General features: G+C 45.7%; 1 protein-coding gene across 10 annotated transcripts in view; it reads left to right on the top strand.

Annotated features, from left to right (window-relative positions):
- Nucleotides 1-22380, top strand: part of LOC121670956 (multiple epidermal growth factor-like domains protein 6) — a 192580-nt gene that overhangs the window by 161247 nt on the left and 8953 nt on the right. For 6 of the 10 annotated variants that reach the window (XM_042041961.1, XM_042041962.1, XM_042041965.1 and 3 more), the window contains 11 exons: nt 1743-1871; nt 6951-7079; nt 8680-8808; nt 9307-9432; nt 10415-10543; nt 10713-10841; nt 13243-13374; nt 18314-18442; nt 19315-19440; nt 19863-19991; nt 22187-22315. In XM_042041961.1, coding sequence (XP_041897895.1) covers nt 1743-1871; nt 6951-7079; nt 8680-8808; nt 9307-9432; nt 10415-10543; nt 10713-10841; nt 13243-13374; nt 18314-18442; nt 19315-19440; nt 19863-19991; nt 22187-22315 — 1416 coding nt within the window. Of the gene's footprint in view, nt 1-1742; nt 1872-6950; nt 7080-8679; nt 8809-9306; nt 9433-10414; nt 10544-10712; nt 10842-13242; nt 13375-18313; nt 18443-19314; nt 19441-19862; nt 20021-22186; nt 22316-22380 lie in introns of those variants that run through there. The other 4 variants (XR_006018347.1, XR_006018348.1, XM_042041964.1 and 1 more) reach the window with 4 other exon arrangements.

Below are 22380 nucleotides of genomic sequence, written 5' to 3'. Positions count from 1 at the left end.
TTGGTATCAGCTCTCTCCTGGGGAGCACTGAGCAGAGGCTGATGGATGTGTTACGGTGTTCTATGGGTGTGAAGCCCCATTTCTGTTTTCCTGAGGCAGCACAAACCTGGGAAGGGCAGCAAGCCTGAAACCTCTCGTGTGCCAGGGAAGAAGCTGCAGCTTGGACAGGCTGGGGAAGGGACAGGCTTGGACAGAAGGGAAGAGCAGGCTTTTGATTTTGGGTGGATGAAACAACTGTGTGTAGTCACAAGCTGAGCAGTAGAGCAGCCAAAGCAGATGTTCAGTGTTTTACACTGTCGCTGGATGATAGTCCAGGTTTTCCTAAAACTACGGACACAGAATTTCCTCCACTTGTAGCCAAAGCAGACAGCAGTGCACACGGTTGAACTGAATTTGTGTCTGTGGAAGAGGCAGTGTGATAGACTGGGACAAAAAGCCTGGGCATGAAGAAGCCCCAGGGCAAGAAAAGGGACAGAAGAGTCCAACAGTGGAAGATGCACATGGAAAACTCACTGGAAATGTTCAATGCCAGGTTGAACAGGGCTTGGGAGCAACCTGGTCTAGTGAAAGGTGTCCTTGTCCATGGCAGGAGGGTTGATGGCAGATGATCATTAGGGTCCCTTTCAACCTAACCCATTCTTCGATGGCACCAGTGTTACTCTGACCTGGTAGAGAGCTGTGGAATTAGTGTGGAGGGTTGTTGGTCAGTGTATATGGTATGATGATAATCACGATGAGATTCTCTTGGGAATCCAGTCGTTCTGATTTCATGGTAGAAGTGTAAAGGTTGGATTTTAAATATAAGTTTATATTGAACAAGAGGACAGAGAGATAAGTTTTACTGAACTACTGCTTATTTCACGAGCACCATCAATCCTGAGGTTGATTCAGGGATTCTGTGGGAAGAATGATGTACAGTTGTGTATCTATAGATTTGTTATTACTTAGTGTAACATAATATACTGTACTGTGTGACATAGTATCTGCACTTACATAATCTAAGCACACACACAGAGGTTAAATTAAGGCTACATAGAGAATATATTTTTAAACTCTGCATAGCAGCCTTAGTGTTCTTGTAATGCAGCATTTGGGGTATGATGTGGCCCACTGACAAGCACTGGTCATTATTTTCACTGCTGTCAGCGCTGGTACAGATAAAAATTGGATCCATGGGGCTGCTCTTCCTTATGTCTCCCAGATGTAGGTGCAGAGCTCCTTCAGCTCCCTGGGATTGTTTTGTGATGTTTAATTTGCCTCGGTTTTCTCTACTCATTCACTTAGCCAGTTTTTCATTTCAGCACTGAACTGCACCACTGTGGCTTAGGTTCACTGTTAAAGGATCTTTAGAAAAGTGTCAGGACAGTAAATGGGAGCAGAAGTTTTGCATTTTCAAAGGGAGGGAGGTCAGCAGGGATGGCCCTGAAGTCTTGCATTATGTTGAATTATTTCCTCTGTCCATTACAGAGGCACAAGTAACAGTTTGTGTGAGCCCAGCTCCATTCTCTCACTTGTTTTATGGCTTTTCAGTGTTCTCAGCCCTGTTCTCCTGTGCAGAAATCTGTTACTTGTGTAAAAGGGTCACATTTTTCCAAGATGCACATATCAGAACTGGGCAGGCTTAACCCTTGAAGCAACTCCGGTTCTTAAGAATCTCTTGAAAAGACCAGATGGAGTTTATGCAAAAAAAAAAAAAAAAAAAAGCAGGAACTGTGCTAAAAAGAAATGTTTTGCATTTGCAGCTTGTCCAGATGGATTCTTTGGGGTTGACTGCCACCAGGTGTGCAAGTGCAAGAATGCTGCTGGCTGTGACCACGTGCTGGGCTCGTGCCGCTGCCTGCCGGGCTGGCTGGGAGAGACCTGCGAGCAGCGTACGTACACCAAACCCCCAAACCTCCCCTGGCACTGCGGGCTGATGCCCTGCCAGGGTACACTTTTAGATAGGTCACGTTCCTTCCCAGTGATGCCAAAAAAGGGAACAATTTTTGGTGACTTCTGTAAAATCATCAGCTCTTTTTTTGTTGTTTGTTTTTTAACTCGTCAAACATGATGAGCATCAGGTTTTAAATAGCAGAGCTGCCTCCTGCCGTATGACAGCTCTCTGCTTTTCATTTTTGTGTGGCATTAAGAGATTAAATGTTGTGTATCTGTTTCTGGTGTATCTCCTCTAATTATCAATTACAAAGTGACAGATTACAAATGTGCAAAGTGGAAAAATCAGAGCTGGGACTATTTTGTTATTTGAGTGTGACAAAATAGTTTTTTAAATTATTATTAGAAAATTTATTTGTTTTAAAATAATTGTCAGCTTCCTAGATGTTCACAAGTATGGATTATCCCACAATTTTTAAGCTAACAAATGCTTGTGTGTATACATATATAAAATTGGCTAGTCTGAGAAAATTTTCACTACATTTCATGGGAAATTAGGTTATTTTCTTTAGCTGCATGGCATTACATCTGGAGATCACTGAGCCTATTTGCAAAGTTTAGCAAATAAGTAGGGGTTTTTTTAAGATTTTCAGGTTTTAGCTTCTCAACTTCCTTGTTTTCCTTTAGGATGATGTCATGGTCTAAGCTTCCTTTTGAAAATATGAGTGCTGTCTGCAGGGCTGAGGTGTAGAGCTGAGCTCCAGTGCTGCTTCACAATGAGCCAGCTCTGTTAGGGAACACTTCTTTAATCCATAGCTTGTGGCTTTCTGCAACAGAAAAGTGGTTTAATTTAGAAAATAGAGAGAAATCTGGCTTGTATTGAGACAATTCTGTCCTCTGGCCACACCCTATTTTAACATCAGCCCTGTTTGAGGGCAGTGCTTGTTCTTCATAATATTTTTCCCTCATTTGCCCCCACCACTCAACACAGCCCATCTTCTGAGAAGGCTTCTCCTGCAAAGTCCCCTGCTCTTTTGTTTACAGGTGGGTCAGTTCTGCTGAATCTTCCCAGTTTTAGACATTTTCCCTAACATCCCACCACTGCAGTCCTTTTTGCCTCCTCGTGCCCTCCCATAGGAACACTTGGCTCTCCATCTTCTACCATCTGAAGATGCTGGTGGTAATACACCCTTTCAGTGTAGATAAATGGAGTGACCAGAGAATAAAAGCAGACCAGAGCCACACAGCCATCCCACAGATCAGAAAAGATGCTTCTGAGCAGGGCAGGGTTTGCTTATTGGTCACAGCCCATTTTTCCTGTCGAGCCACAGCGTTGGCAATGTATCACCTTGCCCCTTCCCCAGTCCTTAGCATTAGGGATGGGAAACTTTGTTACATATTTCATTAAATTCAATTAAGAAATGCAGCTCCTTGTCCATGGCCCCTGGTGCCCCCCTCTACTCACATTAGGAAAAAAAAAACCCTATTTATTATCTTGTGCCAGAGCCATTAGAGCTTTGTGCTGGGCTGATTTATTCCTCCTGCTGGTGAAGGTGCCAAAGCCTCCGAGGCCTCTGTGAGTGAGAGGTCAGTTACCAGTGCAGGGTGTCTCCTCCTTTTCTCTTGGCTAAGTGAGGGATCTTCATCATGATTTTACAACTCATCCACACTGCTCCAAAGCTGCTCAGAGTAAGGGTGGGAGCTCAGCACTCCCCATCCTCCCGGGGTGTTTAATATTCACCTTGCCTGTTCCTGGGACCCGCCAGCTCCAGCAGCTGGAAGGACAGCACTCGTGTGGAAGTAATCAGATTGCAGGCAATGTGCTGGAGGATATTGAGGAATAATTTTGGCATCATGGGATTTGAATTGATCCTAAGCCAGCCATGCAGTGTGTTTTATACTCTGCTATCTAATTACAGGCAATACGGACAGTGATGCCTTTTGTTGGAGCTGCCTAATGCTTTCCATTACCAGACCATGGGTTTCAGTTGTTTGAAAATGAATTATGTTAATCTGGGGTGAAATCTGCCAAGCAAGCTCTGCCTGAGCTTCAGTTTGTGCTCGGAGATTTTATTTGGGGATTTTTTTGAGTGTCCACCTGAGGTGTTTTAGGTTTCCAAGAAAGAGGCTTAGGAAAAGTATGCTGCCTATTCTTTTTTTTTCTTTTTTCTAAATAAACTCTTTCACTGAGTTCTGTGACACAGAAGTGAGGACCTGGCATTTGGCATTTCTTTGTGATAGAGATGTAATCTTCCTTTCTGGATACTTGCTCCCTGTAAGTGTTCAAGGCCAGGTTAGATGGGAGGAGCAACCTCATCTAGTAGTGGCATCCCTGTTCATGACAGGGGAGTTGGAACTTGATGATCTTTAGGATCCCTTCCAGCCCAAACCCTGCTAGGATTCACTGCAAATTCATCCAAAGTTTGCAAACTTAAAAAAACCCAACCAAACCCTCCAAAAATCTCATGTTGCATATGGTCTGTAGCAGATGTGCACAATTCAACATCTGAATTTTGCCTTAATTCTGTCAGTACTAAACATGCCTCTTTCTGAAGCTGTTGGGGCTCAGCAGAATCTTCACTGAAGTGGTTCCTTGTGGTAAAAAAGAGACCATGCTAGTTTGAAAAATAAGTGACTACAGAAAGATTGGCTCTGCCAGAGGCACTGGTAACAGGGGTTTGACATTTCATGGTGTGTGAGCACTTGACTTGCAAATTCCCTGTTCTTTAAAAGCTAAAGCTTCATTTTGTGGGGAATAATCCACAGAAGTTGCTTGAAAACAAAGCTACTGGACACCCTATAGAGCATGAGAGCCCATCATTTGCCTGTGCTCCTGGGCACTGTTGATGGCTGTTGACTTCTAGTCTGGAAGAGAAGTCTCCAGTTTCATGTGTTCCTTACTCTGCATGCAAAAAGGGATTTTAAAGACTGCAAACAAATAAATCCTCATCTTGCAGAAGAAGGACACGAAGAGGAAAATTTTGAACCAGGAAAAAGTCTGCTAATTTAAACCTTTGGATTAAGTCTTTCCTTTTCTCTCATCATGAAGAAAAAAGAAAAGGCCCACGGATATTTGTGCGTTCAGTTGTGGAACTTCATGAAGTAGCTTCAATATATCACTTTTTTTCTTAATCTTCAGAAAAGTACTTTAAAAAAACCCATTTGTATCTACCCAGTAGAATAGTCAAAATTTTCTTCTCCAGAAATTTCTGCTTTCTTACCAGAATTTTCACTGAAACACTATTGTCTTTTTGGTAAGTGTAACAAGAGCTTTGCACACATACTCCAAAAACCTCACACAAACCACTGGTAACAAGTTAGGGGATCTGGTGATGAGCTGGTTTTTCCTTTGGCTGGGTTGTGCTATAGTTCTGGTCTGTATTGTGGAAATACTTAGTTCTGCTCCCAAAAACTGAGCCAGAGCTCTGTAGGATGTGCTGAACTTTTTACTTGGCATCCAAGCTTCATTTGCAGAACAAACTTTTAGCTGTGATGGGACTGAGCTCCTGCTCTTTCTTGTGGTTTCAATGTGGACAGGGTCCAAGCGATGACAAGAAAGAGCACTGTGGAAAAGAGGTCCTGGGAGAAATGGTGTCTGAGAACCAGGCTGGGGAGCTGGAAGCCCTCAGATGGGGAGAAAAGGGCTGAGAATGGGTCAGAGACTGTCAGCCAAGTTCACCTCCAAGATCAAGGTGGTTTCACACCTCCCTTCTGTCCCCAGGGACTTGTTCTCCCAGAGTACTACATCATGTTCACTGACACCCTGAAAGGCAGAGAAGTTTGGGTAAAAATTCACTGTTTGGCTGTGAAACCTGGAAGATGTCACATTCAGCGAGTGCAGGACACTCTCCTGGATCAGGGATCCAGGCTTTTTTTGCGTCTCCGGTGCACGCCAGAAGTGCTACAGGGATGAGAGGCTCTGACAGGAGCCCCTGCAATGCAGAACAAAAACTGTGCAAGGAGGCGATCCAGCTCCATCAACCCTCTTTGTATTATTTTGGATGATAACTGAAGAAAGCAGGGTAGCAGACCTGTCTGTTTTCCACCATTCAGAGCTATCCAAATCTCCAGTGCAAGGGAGACTGCAGGAATTTTATCACTGCCATTTTTCACGGGCAGCAGCACTGAAAGAGGAGCGTTTGCTTGCAAGATGACTGCATTAAGTTTTCACCTGGGAGCCAGCTGCTTAACCAAACTCATTGAAAATATCACCCCTCTCTGACCAAAGAATGAGAGTCTGGGTGAGCAGAGGCATCCAGCTGTGAAAAATGAACACTGAAAACAATGAAGTTGTCAGTTCTCTTACCAGGATGCAAATAAATACTGGGGTTGTCAGGCTGGTGGTTCTGCTGGACCATTAGTTTAGCACAAAGACATTCTGCAGAGCAGGGGCTGGCAGCTGATCCATCACCCCCTGTGATCCAGCCCCTCGATAGAAACCTCATCAGAAAGGGCTGTGATTCATATTTTTAAGCCACATTATTATGTTAAGCTTTCATAAGACACATTATCTCTAAACTGCGAGTGTTGCAGAGCAGTTCCAGTCTATGTGGTCTTAATTGGCAGAACATTTTTTTTCAAAATACCTTTTGCAGTTCATGTATTGGCTGATATTGTGGTGGACTTGGCAGTGCTGAGTTAACAGTTGGACTTGATGATCTTAAAGGTCTTTTCAAACCTAATGATTCTATTACTCTATCTAGAGTCAGACGTGGTTAATATTTGGGGGTTTGTATATTTATGTGTGTGTGTGTATATATATATATATATTTATATATATTTCCAGGAATGGTGAAGTCACCATTCCCTGAAGTGTTCAAAGAATGAGTAGACACAGCACTTTGTGATTTGGTTTAAGGATCAGGAAGGTATTAGGCCAAAGGTTGGACTGATGATCTTGGAGATCTTTTCCAGCCTTTATGATTTTATGTGGACTTAGGCACCCTTATGATGTGAAAAGTGTCATCGGAGCACAGCTCCAACCTGATTTCCCTGGCACTGGCTTGTGTCTCGAGTTTGCTCTGTGCAGTGCCTCCTTGGATGCTTCCTGATGGTTTTATGAAATTCTCTCACTGCAGCCTGCCAGGAGAACAGCTATGGGCCGGGCTGCAGGAGCACTTGTCACTGTCACAACGGAGCTCTCTGTCACCACGTAACCGGGACGTGCCTTTGTAGCCCAGGCTGGAAAGGAGCCACCTGCCAAGAAGGTACAGTCAGAAATTCAAACCCCCTGCCTATGGATTATAGGAGGGAAAAGTAAAACTGTGTTTGGGGAAAGCTCAGTGGTGTTTTAACTCTCAGCTCATTGCCCTGTGTTGTCATTGGGTTTGTATCCACAGTGACGTGAGCTGGTCCATTAAATTAATCCGTGACATCGTGATGTAGGATCCCGGTGTGCACAGGGCAGGAGGGTGAAACAGCCATAAACTGGAAAGAGAGCTGATTTTGAGGGCTGATGAAGGGAGAAAAGGTCCATAAAACTCCCAATTATGATGCTGAAATGCAGCTCTGTTTCTTTTCTCTGGGCTGCTTTACTGTCCCATGCACCAGACTGATCCTTGGCATTACCTTGCGCTGTTCCAGACAGAGCCTAAATCCAGAACATGTGAAAGGCATCGAGCCTTGCAGCCTTGGCTATCAGAGCCAGACATGTGGCTCAAACAGAGAGCCTTGAGAAGAGGCTGGCAAAGAAAGGCTGCACTGTGGTTGCACTGCACATCCTAATCCGTGCATCCTAGGCACTAGGAAAAGTCTGTCCATCCCTGTTGCAGAAGGCTCCTTGTTCTGTGCCTTCCCCATGAGGTCCCTGGGGTGTCAGGAGTACCATGGAGCTGGGAATGCTGCTGTGGGTGCTCCTGTGTGAGCTGGGATTTGGAGTCAGCACCTGCACTCAGAGGCTGCTCTTCAGCATCCCAAGAGGATTGTTAGGGAAAGGGGATGGAAGCTGGCACAGGTAGAGTAATATATAAATTTAGTGCTTTCCCCTTTTAAAACTTGATATGAAGAGGTCTTTCCATGAAGGATTTAAAAATTGGGAAGGCACCAAACTGTTCTTGATGACATGTTAGGCATGACCTAAATTTTTCTGTTTTGTCCACAGGCCACAAATACAAAACCAAAGCAAAAGTTACAAAATCTGTTTCAAACACGCCTTTTCAAATTTATGTTTGGGGGTTTCTTTTCTCTTTGAAGTGAGGAGGTAGAATAATTGTGTGAGGCTGGGGGAATCATCCTCTGGTGCCTATGCTTTTCCAAAGTGAGAGCTTGCTCCTGTTACTGTCTTCAAGAGGTTTCACTCTGGCACATGGCAGAGGTGTGTAGTTTTTTGCCAAAAAATTGGGTTCTATCCATAGGAACTGGTTGTGATGGGAATTAATAAACTTGCTTAATTAAAATTAGGTAAATGGTGAAATGTCAGGCAGCTGTGGGCAGCAGGATCCATTAGAGAAGGAGCTGTGATTTTAAAAGGACTGTAAAAAGAAATTCTGGGAACAGGGAAATCAAGAACTGCGCTCCCCGGTGTTGAGAAAGCTGGAAGGAACCAAAAAAACGGATTTTGTAGGTACAAACAGAAAGTCTCAAGGTTGTCTGGTGGGTCACTAGTTCACTTCATCACCTATTTTGTTGCCACACCAGTTGTACATTGGTTGGAGTAATTCCTTATCAGTCATGTCCCCATTTCTGCTGGTTGTACCTCCCACAGCATCCTCCAGGGCGACAAGGGCTGTGAGATGGGAGAGGTGGTGTTGAGCCTGTGTCCTTCTCCTGCACTTCCTCACGGAAGGTTTTCCCTGCCTCCCTTCGCAGCCTGTCCTCCGGGGTGGCACGGAGCCGGCTGCCTGCAGCGCTGCCTGTGCCACGGCCAGGCCACCTGTGACCCTGTGAGCGGCGAGTGCCGGTGTCCCCAGGGCTGGACGGGGACAGCCTGTGAGCTGGGTGAGTCTCCCCACCTCCTCCACCTCTCCAGCGCCTCGGTTCAGTCACTCTGCAAGGAAATCCCCAGTTATGGTGGGGTCTGGTTTGAGACAGCCCAGAGGAAAAAGGAGGCGGAACAATGGAAAACACCAGGTGGGGAGAGGTTGAAAAAGCTGGGGTTGTTTAGTCAGAAGTGAGAAGACTGAGGGGAGACATGAGACTTGAACATATCCGTGGTGGTGGAAACTTGCTGGGCAGGGGAGAGGAATAAGCCATTCTCTGCCCCTTGGGAACAGGGAAGATAGGTAATGGTCTCCATTTAAAGAGAAAAAAAGAAATACTTAAAAGAGGAAAATGATGTGTTTCTAGAGAATTTTGCCAAGGGAGGCTTCAAAATTTCCTTCACTGAAGGTTTTTAGGCCCAGTTTAGGTGGCTCATCATATTGCAGAGACATGAGGGAGTTCCTGCTGGGGTTGCTCCAGCCTGGTTCCCCATCAGTCTCCCCCATCCCATTTCAGAGTGTGGGGACGGGCAGTTCGGAGAGGGCTGTGAGCAGAACTGCAGCTGCCACCACGGGGTGTGTGATGTGCCCTCAGGGAAGTGCTTGTGCCGCGCTGGCTGGACTGGGGACCGCTGCGATGTTGGTAAGGGCAGCTCCTTCTGCAAATCCTTCATTTTAACCACCAGCCAGTTCCTGCCTGTTTTCTGGTTTGTATCGTAATTTTCCAGTGTTCTGCAGGCCAATTATGATTTATGCCCTCTCACCCCAGCTCAGACCCACAGGCAGGTCTCTGCCCAACCGTGCCCTTGTCCAAATCATTTTATCTCCTCCTACCTCTGTTCCCTGCCTGCTAAGAAAATGAAGGTATTTCTCTACCTTATGCACACAAGGAAGAACACATGGAAGTGAGGGAGTTTTAAGGAGAATTTGCCAGATCAGCCACCTGCTGCTGAGTGTCTGTGGGTCACTGAGGGCAGCTCAGCAAACTGGACTGTGATAGTTCAGATGTACAGATCTTGCACATGACCCAGATTTGACACAGCTGTTTGGCATGCTTAGAGCCCTCTGAATCCCTGAAATGGGGACTAGTTCTCACACACAGGTGACTAAAAACATGCTTTCAGCTCAACCACTGAGGTGCTGTGCTTTTACCAAGCCACAAGCAGCTTTCTGAGGTCTCCTGAGGCACTGAGGACTCTCAAAGCCTCAGCCACCACTGCGACCTGTAAAGCCTTCTCAGTGCCCACCTCCCTTTCTCTTTGGTCACTTTGCAGGGACTCGGGAGGTGGAAGCAGTTTGTGGGCATAGTTCCCCCTGTTCAAACAGCTGTCCCTGGGTGCGTAGTTGTGTCAAAGCAAACAGCATCACCCTCTCTGTGGACCCCATCTGGATTTGTACTCCAGCTGTGGCTACACCATTGCAAACTTTCCTGTGCAGGCTCATTAGCAGTCAGCGTTAAATGCTTTTAATACTTTTAATATCTTCTCCTTCACTGATACTTTCTGGCCACGTAGTCTGCTAAGTGTACTCCTGAGCAGGAGCTCAGGCAAGAAGGATCCTTGGATTGCCAGTGGAGCTGCTCCCCCCGCAGCAGGTAGAATGTGTCTCTCTCTGCTTACCCCCAGCCTGCCCGCCGGGATTTTTCGGCCAGCGCTGCGAGGAGCGGTGTGACTGCGCCCACGGCCGGTCCTGCCACCCCCAGACCGGAGCGTGTCACTGCCAGAGGGGGTGGCGAGGGAGGCACTGTGACAAACGTGAGTGAGGGGAGGCTGCTCAGGTCGGTGCGCGCGTTCCCCCCAAATCCAGAGCTCTCGGTCACGGCCGGGTGCTTTCACATACCTGGCGGGGATGGGTGCAGCGGGTCCGTGGAGGGGGTGGCTTTGTCCTGTCCTGCTGGCCCTGACAGGGTTGGTGTCCCCCCAGCCTGCCTGCCGGGCCGCTACGGAGCGGGATGTGCCCAGCGGTGCCGCTGTCCCCCGGGAAGGCCCTGCCACCACCTGACGGGCGCCTGCGGATGTCCCCCGGGGTTCGCCGGCCACGGCTGCGAGAAGAGTAAGTTTGTTACCACAACACAAATACTTCCCTTGTCAATTAGTTAGTAAATTGATGTCTTGAATAAAAACATGATGGTGTGATGCCCGAAGAGGGAGGGGATGACAATCTGACAGGAGGGAGGATGGCTGAGGGCTGCTTGTCCCTCACCCAAGTGGTTTGGCCAGCTCTGAGCTCCGTGCCAGGCACAGTTTCAGCTCCTGGGGTTTGCAGGGAGCAGCCAGGGCCTGAACTGGACCCAGATAGGTTGAGGATGTGCCACTGGTGCTCGGCCCCTGCCCACAGCCAGCACTGTGCTGTCAGTAAAGCAGCAGCTCAGCTTTTGGTGGCCTTGCCCCTGTGAGAGGCCGTCTATTCCTGCTCTCAGAAGGGAAAGAACATTATTTGGCTTTGCTTAGCATGGAGTTTGGTCCCCCAGAGATGTCTTTGGAAGCAGGCTCCTTCTCTGACCCCAGCTGCAGCACCCTGACTTCGTTCCTCCCTACAAAACTTTGCCTGAGCCCTGCTTTAGCAAAAAGAGAACCAGCAATAAATAAGAATTGAAAGGATTGACATCGATGTCCCACACCCTCCACCAAAGGACTCTGAATGCTGACCCACAACCAGGGCAGCTGAATGGAAATGAGATGTAGGAATTAAATGTGTGTCATAGGTTAGCAAGCATAGTCCCGGAAGGGACGTCCTTGCTAAGGGGTGCTTACAGTTTCCTCTGGGAACTGATAGAACCTATCAGCTGGCCAGTTTGAATATGGACAATTCTCTTAGCCACTTAAAGTTGTGATCACCTCTGTGATCCACATTTAAGAATAGGCAAACTCCCCCCCAAGCTCTCTCTCGTTTCTGGCGCTGGCACAGGTGGCTGCGGGCCCCGTGTGGGGGCCAGCGGGCCCGGCCAGGCCCTGCTTGGGCCAGGCCGGGCCGGGCCACGGCCATCATGAAGCCATGGACCTGTTCCAGCCGTGGAACCCCCCCCCACTGCCTTGCCGTGGGCAGCCGGAGCGGCTCGGCTCTCCCCCCTCTCCACTGCGATAAGAAAAATTCAACATTCCAGCTGCAAAGCTGCAAGGCCGAGGTGAGAGTAACCCTTTTATTGCTATGAAGAGCTGAAAACCTGAGGGAAGAGAGAGAGGAGATGCTTAAAGCTGAAATTCTGTTGTGAAGCTATGATATATCAGAGTATCCTGTTGTAATTTCATGAAGATATGGGGGGTGGAGTGTTCAACTCGTGAGCAAAAGCACCTGCGCTGAGATAGGCAGATGCTGACGCAGCTGTAATTTCATGAGAAGTTTGGACAGGGAGAGATGAACCAGATGAGGACTTTTGCTCCAAACGGGAAAGGAGAAAACCTCAGTCCGTAGAGATGAACCAGATGAGGACTTTTGCTCCAAATGGGAAAGGAGAAAACCTCAGTTCCTAGAGATGCTCCCAGAGATAGTCCTAAAGATGAAGATGATGAAGACCCTTTGCTCCCAGGGAAGGAGAAGGGCCTCTGTTTTTGTTTCTGAACGGCTCAACCTTAAAATTGTACCCCAAAAAACTTCAAGAGTGGACCCTCGAAGGCAGTTGCGGGAAAAGCTGCAAGTCGGGGGAAAGGACTCACACGCAGGCAGAGAGACTCCTCTTCCTAAATGGACTGAACAATATTTGGAAGTGGGCGGCTGTCTCGTTGTGATAATGTTTTCATAGCATGAGCAAGAAGAGACTTCTCTTTCTAAATGGACTGAACAAGGTTATTATGGAAGTGGTAAACAGACTGAACATCTTAAGGGTTGTCTTTTCACATCGTCAGTGGGAGAAGGGAGGAAGGTGGGGGGAGGAGGAGAGTTCTGAAGGTGGTATAATTTTTTTCTTCTTTTAGGTCTGTTAATAAACTTCTTCATATTCTTTCAAGTTTGGTGCCTGTTTTGCATTTCTCCTAATTCTTATCTCACAGCAGATAAACAGTAATGAGTATTTTGGACCAAACCACTACAATGTGGAAGGTCCAAAACCTGCAGGCAATGTAGCTGTCAGCAGGCAGAGTGAAACCTGTGGAGATGTTGATGTCGCAGCAGCTTTGCAAGTTCAAACTCTCTGCAAAAGGCAGAATGTCTTTATCCGGGTCCCCTGGGAATTATACTGTTATTTTAGTCAATTTTACCTGACATTTCCCTATGATTTTTTTTCTAGTGACAAGAAAATTGTATCTGGCCCTTGACAGTTGGGCACAAATTGACTGAACAAAACAAAATCAAGCAGTCAAGTAACCCCCAAGTAAATGTAATAAATCCAAAGTCCCGGAGGAGAGCGTCATTCCGTAGGCAGGGATTTTATTTAATAGATTTCAGCCCGCTCTTTGTTTGAGTGCTATATTTACCAAGACAAATTTAATTTATTGGTTTGCATTTCTTCCTCCCAAAGCTTGTCCACCAGGCACGTATGGGCAGGACTGTCACGGGGTGTGCCAGTGCTCAGCTGAGAATCAGAAATGTCACCCTGTCACCGGCCACTGCTCCTGCAGCCCGGGCTACCACGGGCCCCTCTGCCACCTCCGTGAGTATTCTTGGGGGTTGCTGCTGTTCTGGCAGAGGGCTGAGTCCTGCAGGAGCATCTGCTGGTGCTTTGGGTTCATCTGTGTCAGTACAGCGGTGACTGAGAGAAGTAGAGGTTAATTGTAGTATAAAAGTCATGGTGTTACAAGTAAGTTATGGTATAAGAAGTAAGCACAGGGTGGGTAAATTTACACTAAAAGTAGTAGTTGTATTATTGCAAGGAATTAAATTTTTAAAACATTTTCTAAAAAAGTTCATTAATAGTGTTAATTCAAAAATGTAATGAATTCAATTGTTCAAATTAATTTATAAAACCCCCAAATTGTCACCCCAGGACAACCAGCTAAATTCTTTCCAATTTCATGCCACGCTAAAGAATTTCAAGATCATTCTGTGCATTTGCATCTCCCAGCTACACCTGGATATTGCGCAGCTCTCTCATTTCCAAATACCAAGTCCAAAATACTTCCCGAAATCTCTGCGTGCTCAAGTAAGGACAAATGGTTATGAGAAAACAACAAGCTGAAATTGGCAATAAATCCAAGTGATTCATAAAGTCCTTTCAGTTGCAGAGCCTTCTGAGGAACAATCAAATTAAACCAACTGTTACTCTGGATTGAAAAATGGTGACTAGTGTAGAGGACAAAATGCCAACTGGCCCAATGCTCCATCATAAAAAATATTCCCAGATCCACATGGCTCATGCCGGTATTTTAGGATGTCTGTAAAGTTGTTTCTGTTGGAATGTGGCAACTGATAAGAAACACACACCAAAGCAGCCAATAAAGGAGACAGTTAATTACCTTTTTATTTACAACTTTAATTTTGGTTTTACTCCCTGGCTTGTAATAGTCTCATTTTGAGGAGAAAGAAAATGGGGAAAAAAAAAAAAAAAAGCTGTTGTCTTTCTTGCTCAGGTTTTCTCTTTTTGGCAAGTGCTGATTTCCCTTTTTTGGGAATCCAGCACAGCTCTGTTTGGCTGAATTGCTTTTTGGGGTGACAGTTTGGATACAAAAGCCAGCTGTAACATGTGCAGCCCTAGTAAGAGTTAAACCAGTGTTTTATTTCTTGAGCAGAAATAGAAGAAAGACTCGCTTTAGAGATGGGCCTCTGTATTGCCATCACGTCATCACAAGCTATTCTTTAAAATATAAATTATAAATAAAATACAAAGGATTGATTCTGTCCTCCTTTGTGCATCAGTTTTTGCTGTGAGTGAGATCGAAATCTTGCCTTCAACATCAGGGCTGGAGCCATCTGGATCCATTATGCATTAGATTATAATAAATGTTATAGTAGAGCAGTAGTGGAGATCAGCTATTTAACAGGATCATTTAAAAAGACTTAATCATGGTCAGCCTATTACTTTTATGTAGCAATTTCTCAGTAGTCATTACCTGTGTGTGTAGCACTAAATCTCTGTAGTTACAGTAAATGTCCTCGAACTTACTTAGATACTTCAGGTTTTATTTCAGAATTTTAAAGTTTAAAGCATTAACAATTACACTGAAGCTCTGATAGAAGAGATATAAAAAGATTGATTGCGAAATAAAATCTGTGTTTTGCTGCATTCAGGGGGGATTTTTGCCATGGATTTCTGTGTAGCTGGCATTAAACCTATAGAGTATGAGATTTGAGATTTCATGGTGTTTTGTACTCTTGAGATTCCAAAAATATGCCGCAAATTCTTAAACACAAGTTTGTTAGATATTTATTGGAGGAATAATGGAATGGTGGAAGTTCACAGAAAGAGAAAAATACTCATCTGTGTTGGTGTTTTTCCTGTTGTCCCCTGTGCCACTCTGAGCATTGCATTGACAAACACAAAAATAGAAGGAAAACAGTTAAAAGTGAGTTATTTTTAGGTTTAGATCGGTGGAGGGAGAGATTGTGGGCCTGATTCTGAAATGGCTGACTGAAAACCAAGGATAGCTCGCGTGACTTCGGTGGGGATACTCCAAGTTCCTGCTGTCCTCACTGCAGGGAAAGCTGGGGCTGCTCCAGGGTGAAGAAGCTCTCGATAGAATATTAAAACCAGCACAGGGAGCCGCTCCCAAACGGGCTCTGGTCCAGTCAACATGTGGTTGGATGCTGCTGGAAACAGTTTCTGGCAACTGATGCTATATTTATAGTACAGTGAAAAAAGGTTCAAGAAAGTATCTATAAAAGGTGTAGTTGGCTGGGAAGTCAAATTTCCAGGAGCCAAGAGCAACGGGGCTTTCATGTTCTCAAATTTTGGAGTGAGGAGCTGAAACAGTCTCTTGGCAGGGTCCAGAAGAAGCAGACAAACTAGCAATAATGTTCCCATCACTTGTCCATAACTTGGTGGATGGGCAGATCGACTTGTTAAAATGAATAAAAAGCAATAAGTGGTGGTGAAATGATTTAAAAAAAAATTATGTTATGTTTCTGTGACATTGACTGGTCTGGGGGCACCCAGAGCCAGAAAGATCTCACCAGCTTCACCTCAAGCTTAGGTGACAGGATGTGTCAGAAGGGATTATTTGACAGTGCAATGAAGAGCATTGGTCAGAAAAGCCTCCGTGTGTGCAATTGCTATGAAAAGATTTAGGAGCTCTTGGTCATGACAAACCCACTCAAAGCAGAAGTAAAATCAGGAAATGAGGTGGAAATCTGGCTGCCACTCTTTTGTTCGCAGAAAAAACTTAAGTCAGAAGCACAGGAAACTGTTAAATTAGAAAATGTCTTTATGAGATAACTGGTGGTGCAAGAATAGCCCTCTTTACAAAGGCAGAGCCTACTGAACTGGTGAGACATGGTGCAAATTGCCCTTGTTATCTGCATCAAAATTCTTCTGCAAAGTACTAACAGATGAGGTGGCCCTGTTACTGATCCTGTGCACGTTGCAGCAGCTGAACTTGCCCTGCCTGTGCTGCTCTTTCTCGAATCAAAATACAGGGAATACTGCAAGGGCAAATAATTTGGTAAGGAGGGAAATACTGCATCCCTTTCAGTAACGGAGCAGCTACTGCTAGCCTTGAGCTAAGGAATAACTCTGATAGCTTTTCCAGGGAGAAGCAGCATCTTTGGGAGTCTGGGAGACAGAATTTAAAAAAAGGGAAAAATCCAAATGATAACCGAAAGGAAAAGGAGGAGGAAAAGAGAAGCTCACGTAGAGAAATTAAATCATTGACTTTGGATGAGTCCTTAACTTCAAGTCTTGGTGGGAATGAAGCAGGGGTCCTCCTTGATGCCAGGGCTTGCACGTGAAAGAGATTTTGCATCCTGGCAGATGGAAGCACGGATGACAGAGCATTCACTGAGGAGAATCTGTGGTTGAGGAGGGCTGGGGGAGAGTATTTGCATGTTATAAAAGTGTGTATCTGTTTAGTCCTGATGATCTGCTATCCTGGTTTGAGCAGAAGCCAGCATTCAGTTTTATTTTAAAAGGCACCCCTTCAAAGCTTCCCCATAAGCTCTCCCTTGCTATTGAATAGTTCAGAAAAGCCAGAGATTTCTCCAGCCACTCAGGCCGTGCTTTCATGCCTTTAGGAAAGAGAAAATACGTGAAGTTATTTATGCACAGATTGCAGGGGATCTGTTGCTTGGAGACATGAGCAAATATATTTTCAACCAGTTTCCAAAGTAGCCATAGACTTTCCTTCTGCCAGGGAAGAGAAGGAAGGGACGAGCAAAGAAATGGCATCTAGAGGTAGTAGCACAAGTGGAACTGTTGGATGATGATCATGCTGCTCAAGCACCAGCTACTCCTTCTTCCAGCACACTGGAAAATTAGGAGAATAACCTGCATCTCCAGAGTTCAGTGGTGGCACACTGGAGGTTCAGTGGTGCATATGCCCAGCAGCTCTGCCCAGCTCTTTCCCTCAGTTCCAACCTCCATCGCTCTAAAGATCATCCTGAAGACGTAAGCCAAACGTGGCAAATGCATTTACATCTTCCTGATCTCTTGTTCAATTCTCCTTGAACTTTAGCTGTCCAGCAAAAAACCAGAAATCCTCACTACCACCTGGAAAACCTCTCCATGGACAGTTTGTTGCCACGTAACACTGGCCCAGCAATTCATCTGGGCGTAGTGATTCTTCTGGTTCTTAGAAAATACAGCTGCTTTTTTTCCCTGAGAGAATTTTCTGGCTTTGCATTTCAATAATGTTCCTCCTGTATCTATCTTCTGAGAAGGTGTCTTCTGAAATTCTGTGTTGCTGTCCTGTGCACATTTTCCTGGTCTTCCGTCCACAGGGCTGGAAGGGAACTTAAAGTTCATCCAGCTCTAGCCCCTGCCACGGGCAGGGACACCTTCCACTATCCAAGGTTGCTCCACGCCCTTCCAGTCTGGCCTTGGACACTTCCAGGGATGGGGAATCCACGACCTCTCAGGGCAACCACTAACAATGCCAGCTCCAGTTTGGGAAGGAGTAGATTATAGAGGAAGCAAACTTTCTCCAACTTACACATTTTTAGGAGACGTGACCTGCCCCATACCCATAAAACAGCTGCTAAAAGAGGCAGAGGTGGCTCACAGCTTCTCACTGTCTTGGGCAAACCAGATGGCTGCTGCCCAAAGGAAGAGGGAGAATGACCCAATCTCTCCTTCTGTCTAAGAGGGAAAGAGGAAATAGGTTCATTTAGAACAGAAATCCCAAGAGGAAAATCTCTGTAGAACAGGGCTTGCTTTTCTTGCTTCTGTCACATGTGGGGAAGGGGGGAGCACAGAGCCAGGAGCAGCAGCACTCAGTCCAGCTCTCCAGGGGTTTGACATTACAACTAGTGCTGTCCCAAGGGCCACATTGTCCAAAGCAGCCATCTGCTCCTCAATGCTTACTCCTGACCCTCTGGAAGTGAATAATACTAGAAAATGAAAACCAAACTTCAACTGAAAGCAACAAAGTGTTTATGACATGAAATACAATGGGCCCAGTAGCAACCTAACCTAATTGCTGGGTGTTTTTCTTTTAAAACAGGGTGTCCAAAAGGCACTTACGGTTCAAACTGCCAAAATGCCTGTAAATGCATGAACGAAGGCCACTGTGACCCTGTGTCGGGAACGTGTGATTGCGCTCCCGGTTTCATCGGAGCCAACTGCAGCAAAAGTAAGCCAACATTCATGTTCTGCTTCTGTCAAAACACAGCAAGGAGAGTCATTTGCATAAGAGCTTGTCAGTAGAAAAACAGACAGATCCCAGCTACCTCTTCCTTGAATTGTAAATCAGGATTCCAGCTATGTAAAAAATCTCTTGCAAAATATTTTCCCTCTCTTCTGCATGCATAGAAGCAAGGACACTCATCCCAGGATTACAACCTGCTTGCCCAAATTTATTTCTAGAGCCAGCTCAGCATGAATTGCTCAAGTTCCTTCTTCCTGTCCAAAATTTCGAGGTTGAGAAATTATCTCAATATTTTGCTTCACACTATGGTGCCATTAGTTTCAATAAATGGGAAAAAGATCAAGTTTTGTCATGGCAAAACTGGTAAAGACTCCATGGCAACCCTGCTGTTACTTCTCTGCTTCAGAGCTAAATGCTGTGGCTGAATTTCTGTGCTGCTTCCAAAACTCTGGTCTCTGTGAAGTTCTCTTCACCTTATTCACAGAAAGGCAATGTTTGAGTGTTCTGTTGCCCATAGCTTTACTCTTTGGTGTTGGGCAGCATCGATATTAAGGAAGGAAAGATGTTTTAAGCTGGAAGGGTGAGCAGCTGATATTTCAGTTATATATTCATTTCTCTGATAGGAAAGACAGTAAATAGTCCATGTGAAATCATGGACTGTATTTATAACCTCAAGTAGTCTCAGAAGGTAAAGCAGTTGTGTCTTTGGGTGGGTTTTGGCTTCGTAGTTGTTGCTTTGAAGCGCATTGGGTGGAATATAAACAAAGCCAGCTCTATCCCTAAGATTGTGGCTAAGTTAAAAATGAAAACTGGCATTGGATACGCCAGGCGTTTAACAGATCCTGTGTTCCCTTCAGCTTGCCCTGAGAGCCGATATGGGAAGGACTGTGCCCAGTTCTGTGCCTGTGGCAAAGGTCGGTGTGACCCCCGGACTGGCAAGTGCACCTGTGCCCCCGGCCACACGGGACCTGCCTGTCAGCAAGGTAACAGAGCGGGACCCAGGTCACCTCACCAGTGGGTGACACGCTTCAAACACCCAGCGGATAACACTCAGTGCCAAACATTGTTCACAGCCACATTCCCCAGGGCCTTTTGTTGAGAATGCTGCAGTTTGGGGTGCTCTGTCCCTCCCCGCTCCATCACCCAGCCTAATCCTGCCCACACCTCCCTGCCACCCTCAGTGCCAGGGCACTGCGTTCTCCAGGAAGCTGAGGAGATATGTCAGGACAGAGTCTTTGGGTGAAACTGATAATAATCATGGAGTAGTGTCCCACTACCCTAGGGAGACACCAGTCACTTGGGATACATGTGGGGTGCATGTGTTTGTGTTTATTCCCTGTCACCTTCATCCTTTTCTTGGGGTGCTGATTTTTGGGTTTTTTCAAACTTTGTTAATTCTCTGTAGTGTGTCCCCAGGGACAATATGGCCCCAACTGCCACCTGACATGCACGTGTCAGAATGGTGGCATCTGTGACCACGTGGATGGCAACTGCACCTGCGGGCTCGGCTGGACGGGAAGATCCTGTGAGAAAGGTGATTTCCTGCTTCGATGGCAGTGGATCTGTACACTCAAGCTGGGGTTTGCAGTGTCCCCACCATCCACAGACAAGGACAGACAGTTTCAGAACTGCTCCTAGTTAGAGCTTCAGGTCTTTTTTCAAAGACAGTTTCCTCACAAGTCCTGCTCATGAATTCCCTTGCACACTCCTTATTTCTTCTTCACTCTGTTATTTCTTCTCCTGTCCTTCTGTGTTCTTTTGTTCATAGGAATGTTGGATTTTGTCTTGTTCCTTGTGATCCTCAGAGGAGCAGAAGCCTATGTCTTCCTTATCACTGGTTGTGTTCTTCTCTTCCATTTGACTCAGGACTGGAGTTGAACTTGCCATGTTTTGACTTCCAGATGTTCTGACAACATCTGTCTGAAGCAGTTGAGATTGTCCTGCTGTCTTACCCTTACTTCTGCATGACAGCTGTCCTTTACACAAGGCAAAGCACACTAACAGAATAAGCTCATATGTTCCTCCAGAATCCCTCCTGATAGCCCAGAGTAGTCTCTTCCCACAGCTGTCCTGTCCATCTCCAAAAACCATTCTGCATTTCTGTGTTCCCTTTTCTCTCTGTAGATAAGAGGTATCTGTATAGTTATGGACTTAAATGTTCAGGAAACCACAAGTTCATTGGTATGAAATGTAAGTAGTTAGTTCTGAGTTCACATTCAAGACAAAAATCATCATTCAGTCATAGCTGCCATGGTTCAAGCTCCCCAACACCCTCCCAGGCCCTCATTTACAGCACTTCTGTCCCTGACACCTGTAGAATATTCACCTCAAACTCCGTATGTATCTTTACCAAGAACTGGTTGTTACAGGAGAGTGTCCCTATGTAAAAGTGTCCTCTAGAAATGACACTTCTAGCAGCATTCTGAGACTCAGTTTTTTCACTCTGCACCTGAGGAGACTCAGAGCCCCACCGTGCATCTGTGTGCAGAGGAGGAGCAGGGAGGAAGGGAAAGATGCAGCTACTCACAGTGTGAATCCTGTGAGGGTTCAGTGGACGGTGAATGTTCTCTGTGGACAGGCTCTAAAACTTTTGCAGTTTACCAGTATCTGGCTGACCTGGTGTTGCAAAGGCCACCTGTGTTCATCTCCATTTGTCTGTTCCTGAAAATCTCTGTAGTCACCCACAGTCTGTGTTGGGGCTGCTGAGCCTCAGCAGGATGGTGCAGGTGTCCCCACACCACATGGAGTAGTGGATTGTGGGTGTGTCTCGTAGATAAAACGTCTCTGGAGTGGAGCATGGGGGCAGACATGCACACATCACATAAGGGACTGTGTGTTGTGTTACTAGAAAGAGCTTCACTATTTATTTTTTGACAGAGGGAGTGAAATTACTGGAAAATGGAGTCTTGATCTCAACAGCAGTGTGGGCTCGAGTGTGTTGTGACTGGAAATCAAAGACAGCTAATCAGGCATCCTTTTAATAGAGATTAGATATGATGTCCCTGGAAGATCCTGTCTGGCATTTGCAGAGTTCTCAATCTGATTATTTGGACGGCCACGCTCGTTTAAGTTTGTCTGCCCAGATTCAAATTATCCCAGTAGTAGGAAGTTAACTTATTCAGAGATGATGCTGAGGTTAATTATATTGGCACAGTCCCTTCTGCATGAGTTGGCTTTCAGTAATTTGAGACGTGTTTAGTTCTGTAAAAGCAGATAGCTCATTATACATGGAAAGACTGTTGCTATGTGTGAAAAAGATCCTCCTGGTTTTATTGGGAATTCAAATAGTGTGAACTCCAATGATAACACAGAGGAGGAAAAACTTCATGTTTTCTTTCACACTTTTTAAGTGCCTAAAAGAAAATATTGCTGTAGATAAAGAAAAAAAAAGAAAATAAAGTTTATGCCATGCACTACATGGCTTTACAACACGTGGTGCAGGTTCAGCATCGAGTCTGTGAAGAGACAAATTGAATAAGGCAGACTGTTAAAAGTATGAGGAAATCACTGTTCAAACATCTATATAACAAAAGATTTCTCACCAGAGTATGTAAATGCATGACAGTTGTGCAGAAACCCTGTGTCTCCATAACAAATATTCTTGGGTCTGCAAACTGTTCTCCAGGCATCGTTTCTCAGCAATGCAATCTATCACAAACAAGCTTTTCTGGGTGAGGTCAGTGACTGTTTGATTGTTTGTCTGTTTTTCTGTCCATGTCCTGCCAGCAGAATGTCTCCCAGGGAAGTATGGGGCTGGCTGCTCCTTGGACTGCCTGTGCCAGCACAATGGCACCTGTGACAGGTTCACAGGGTGCTGCCACTGCCCCGAGGGCTTCTACGGCCACTCCTGTGAGCACAGTAAGTGGAGGCACTCGGGGTGATTGTCACAGGTTTGGGGCTTCAGAGTAGTCAAGAAACACCTC

Source organism: Corvus kubaryi, unplaced genomic scaffold (assembly GCF_017639235.1).
Source record: "Corvus kubaryi isolate FWS band 111438036 unplaced genomic scaffold, C.kubaryi_AGA036_p1.0 37397, whole genome shotgun sequence".
Taxonomy (NCBI): Eukaryota; Metazoa; Chordata; class Aves; order Passeriformes; family Corvidae; genus Corvus; species Corvus kubaryi.
This window is presented reverse-complemented; position numbering and strand designations above follow the sequence as displayed.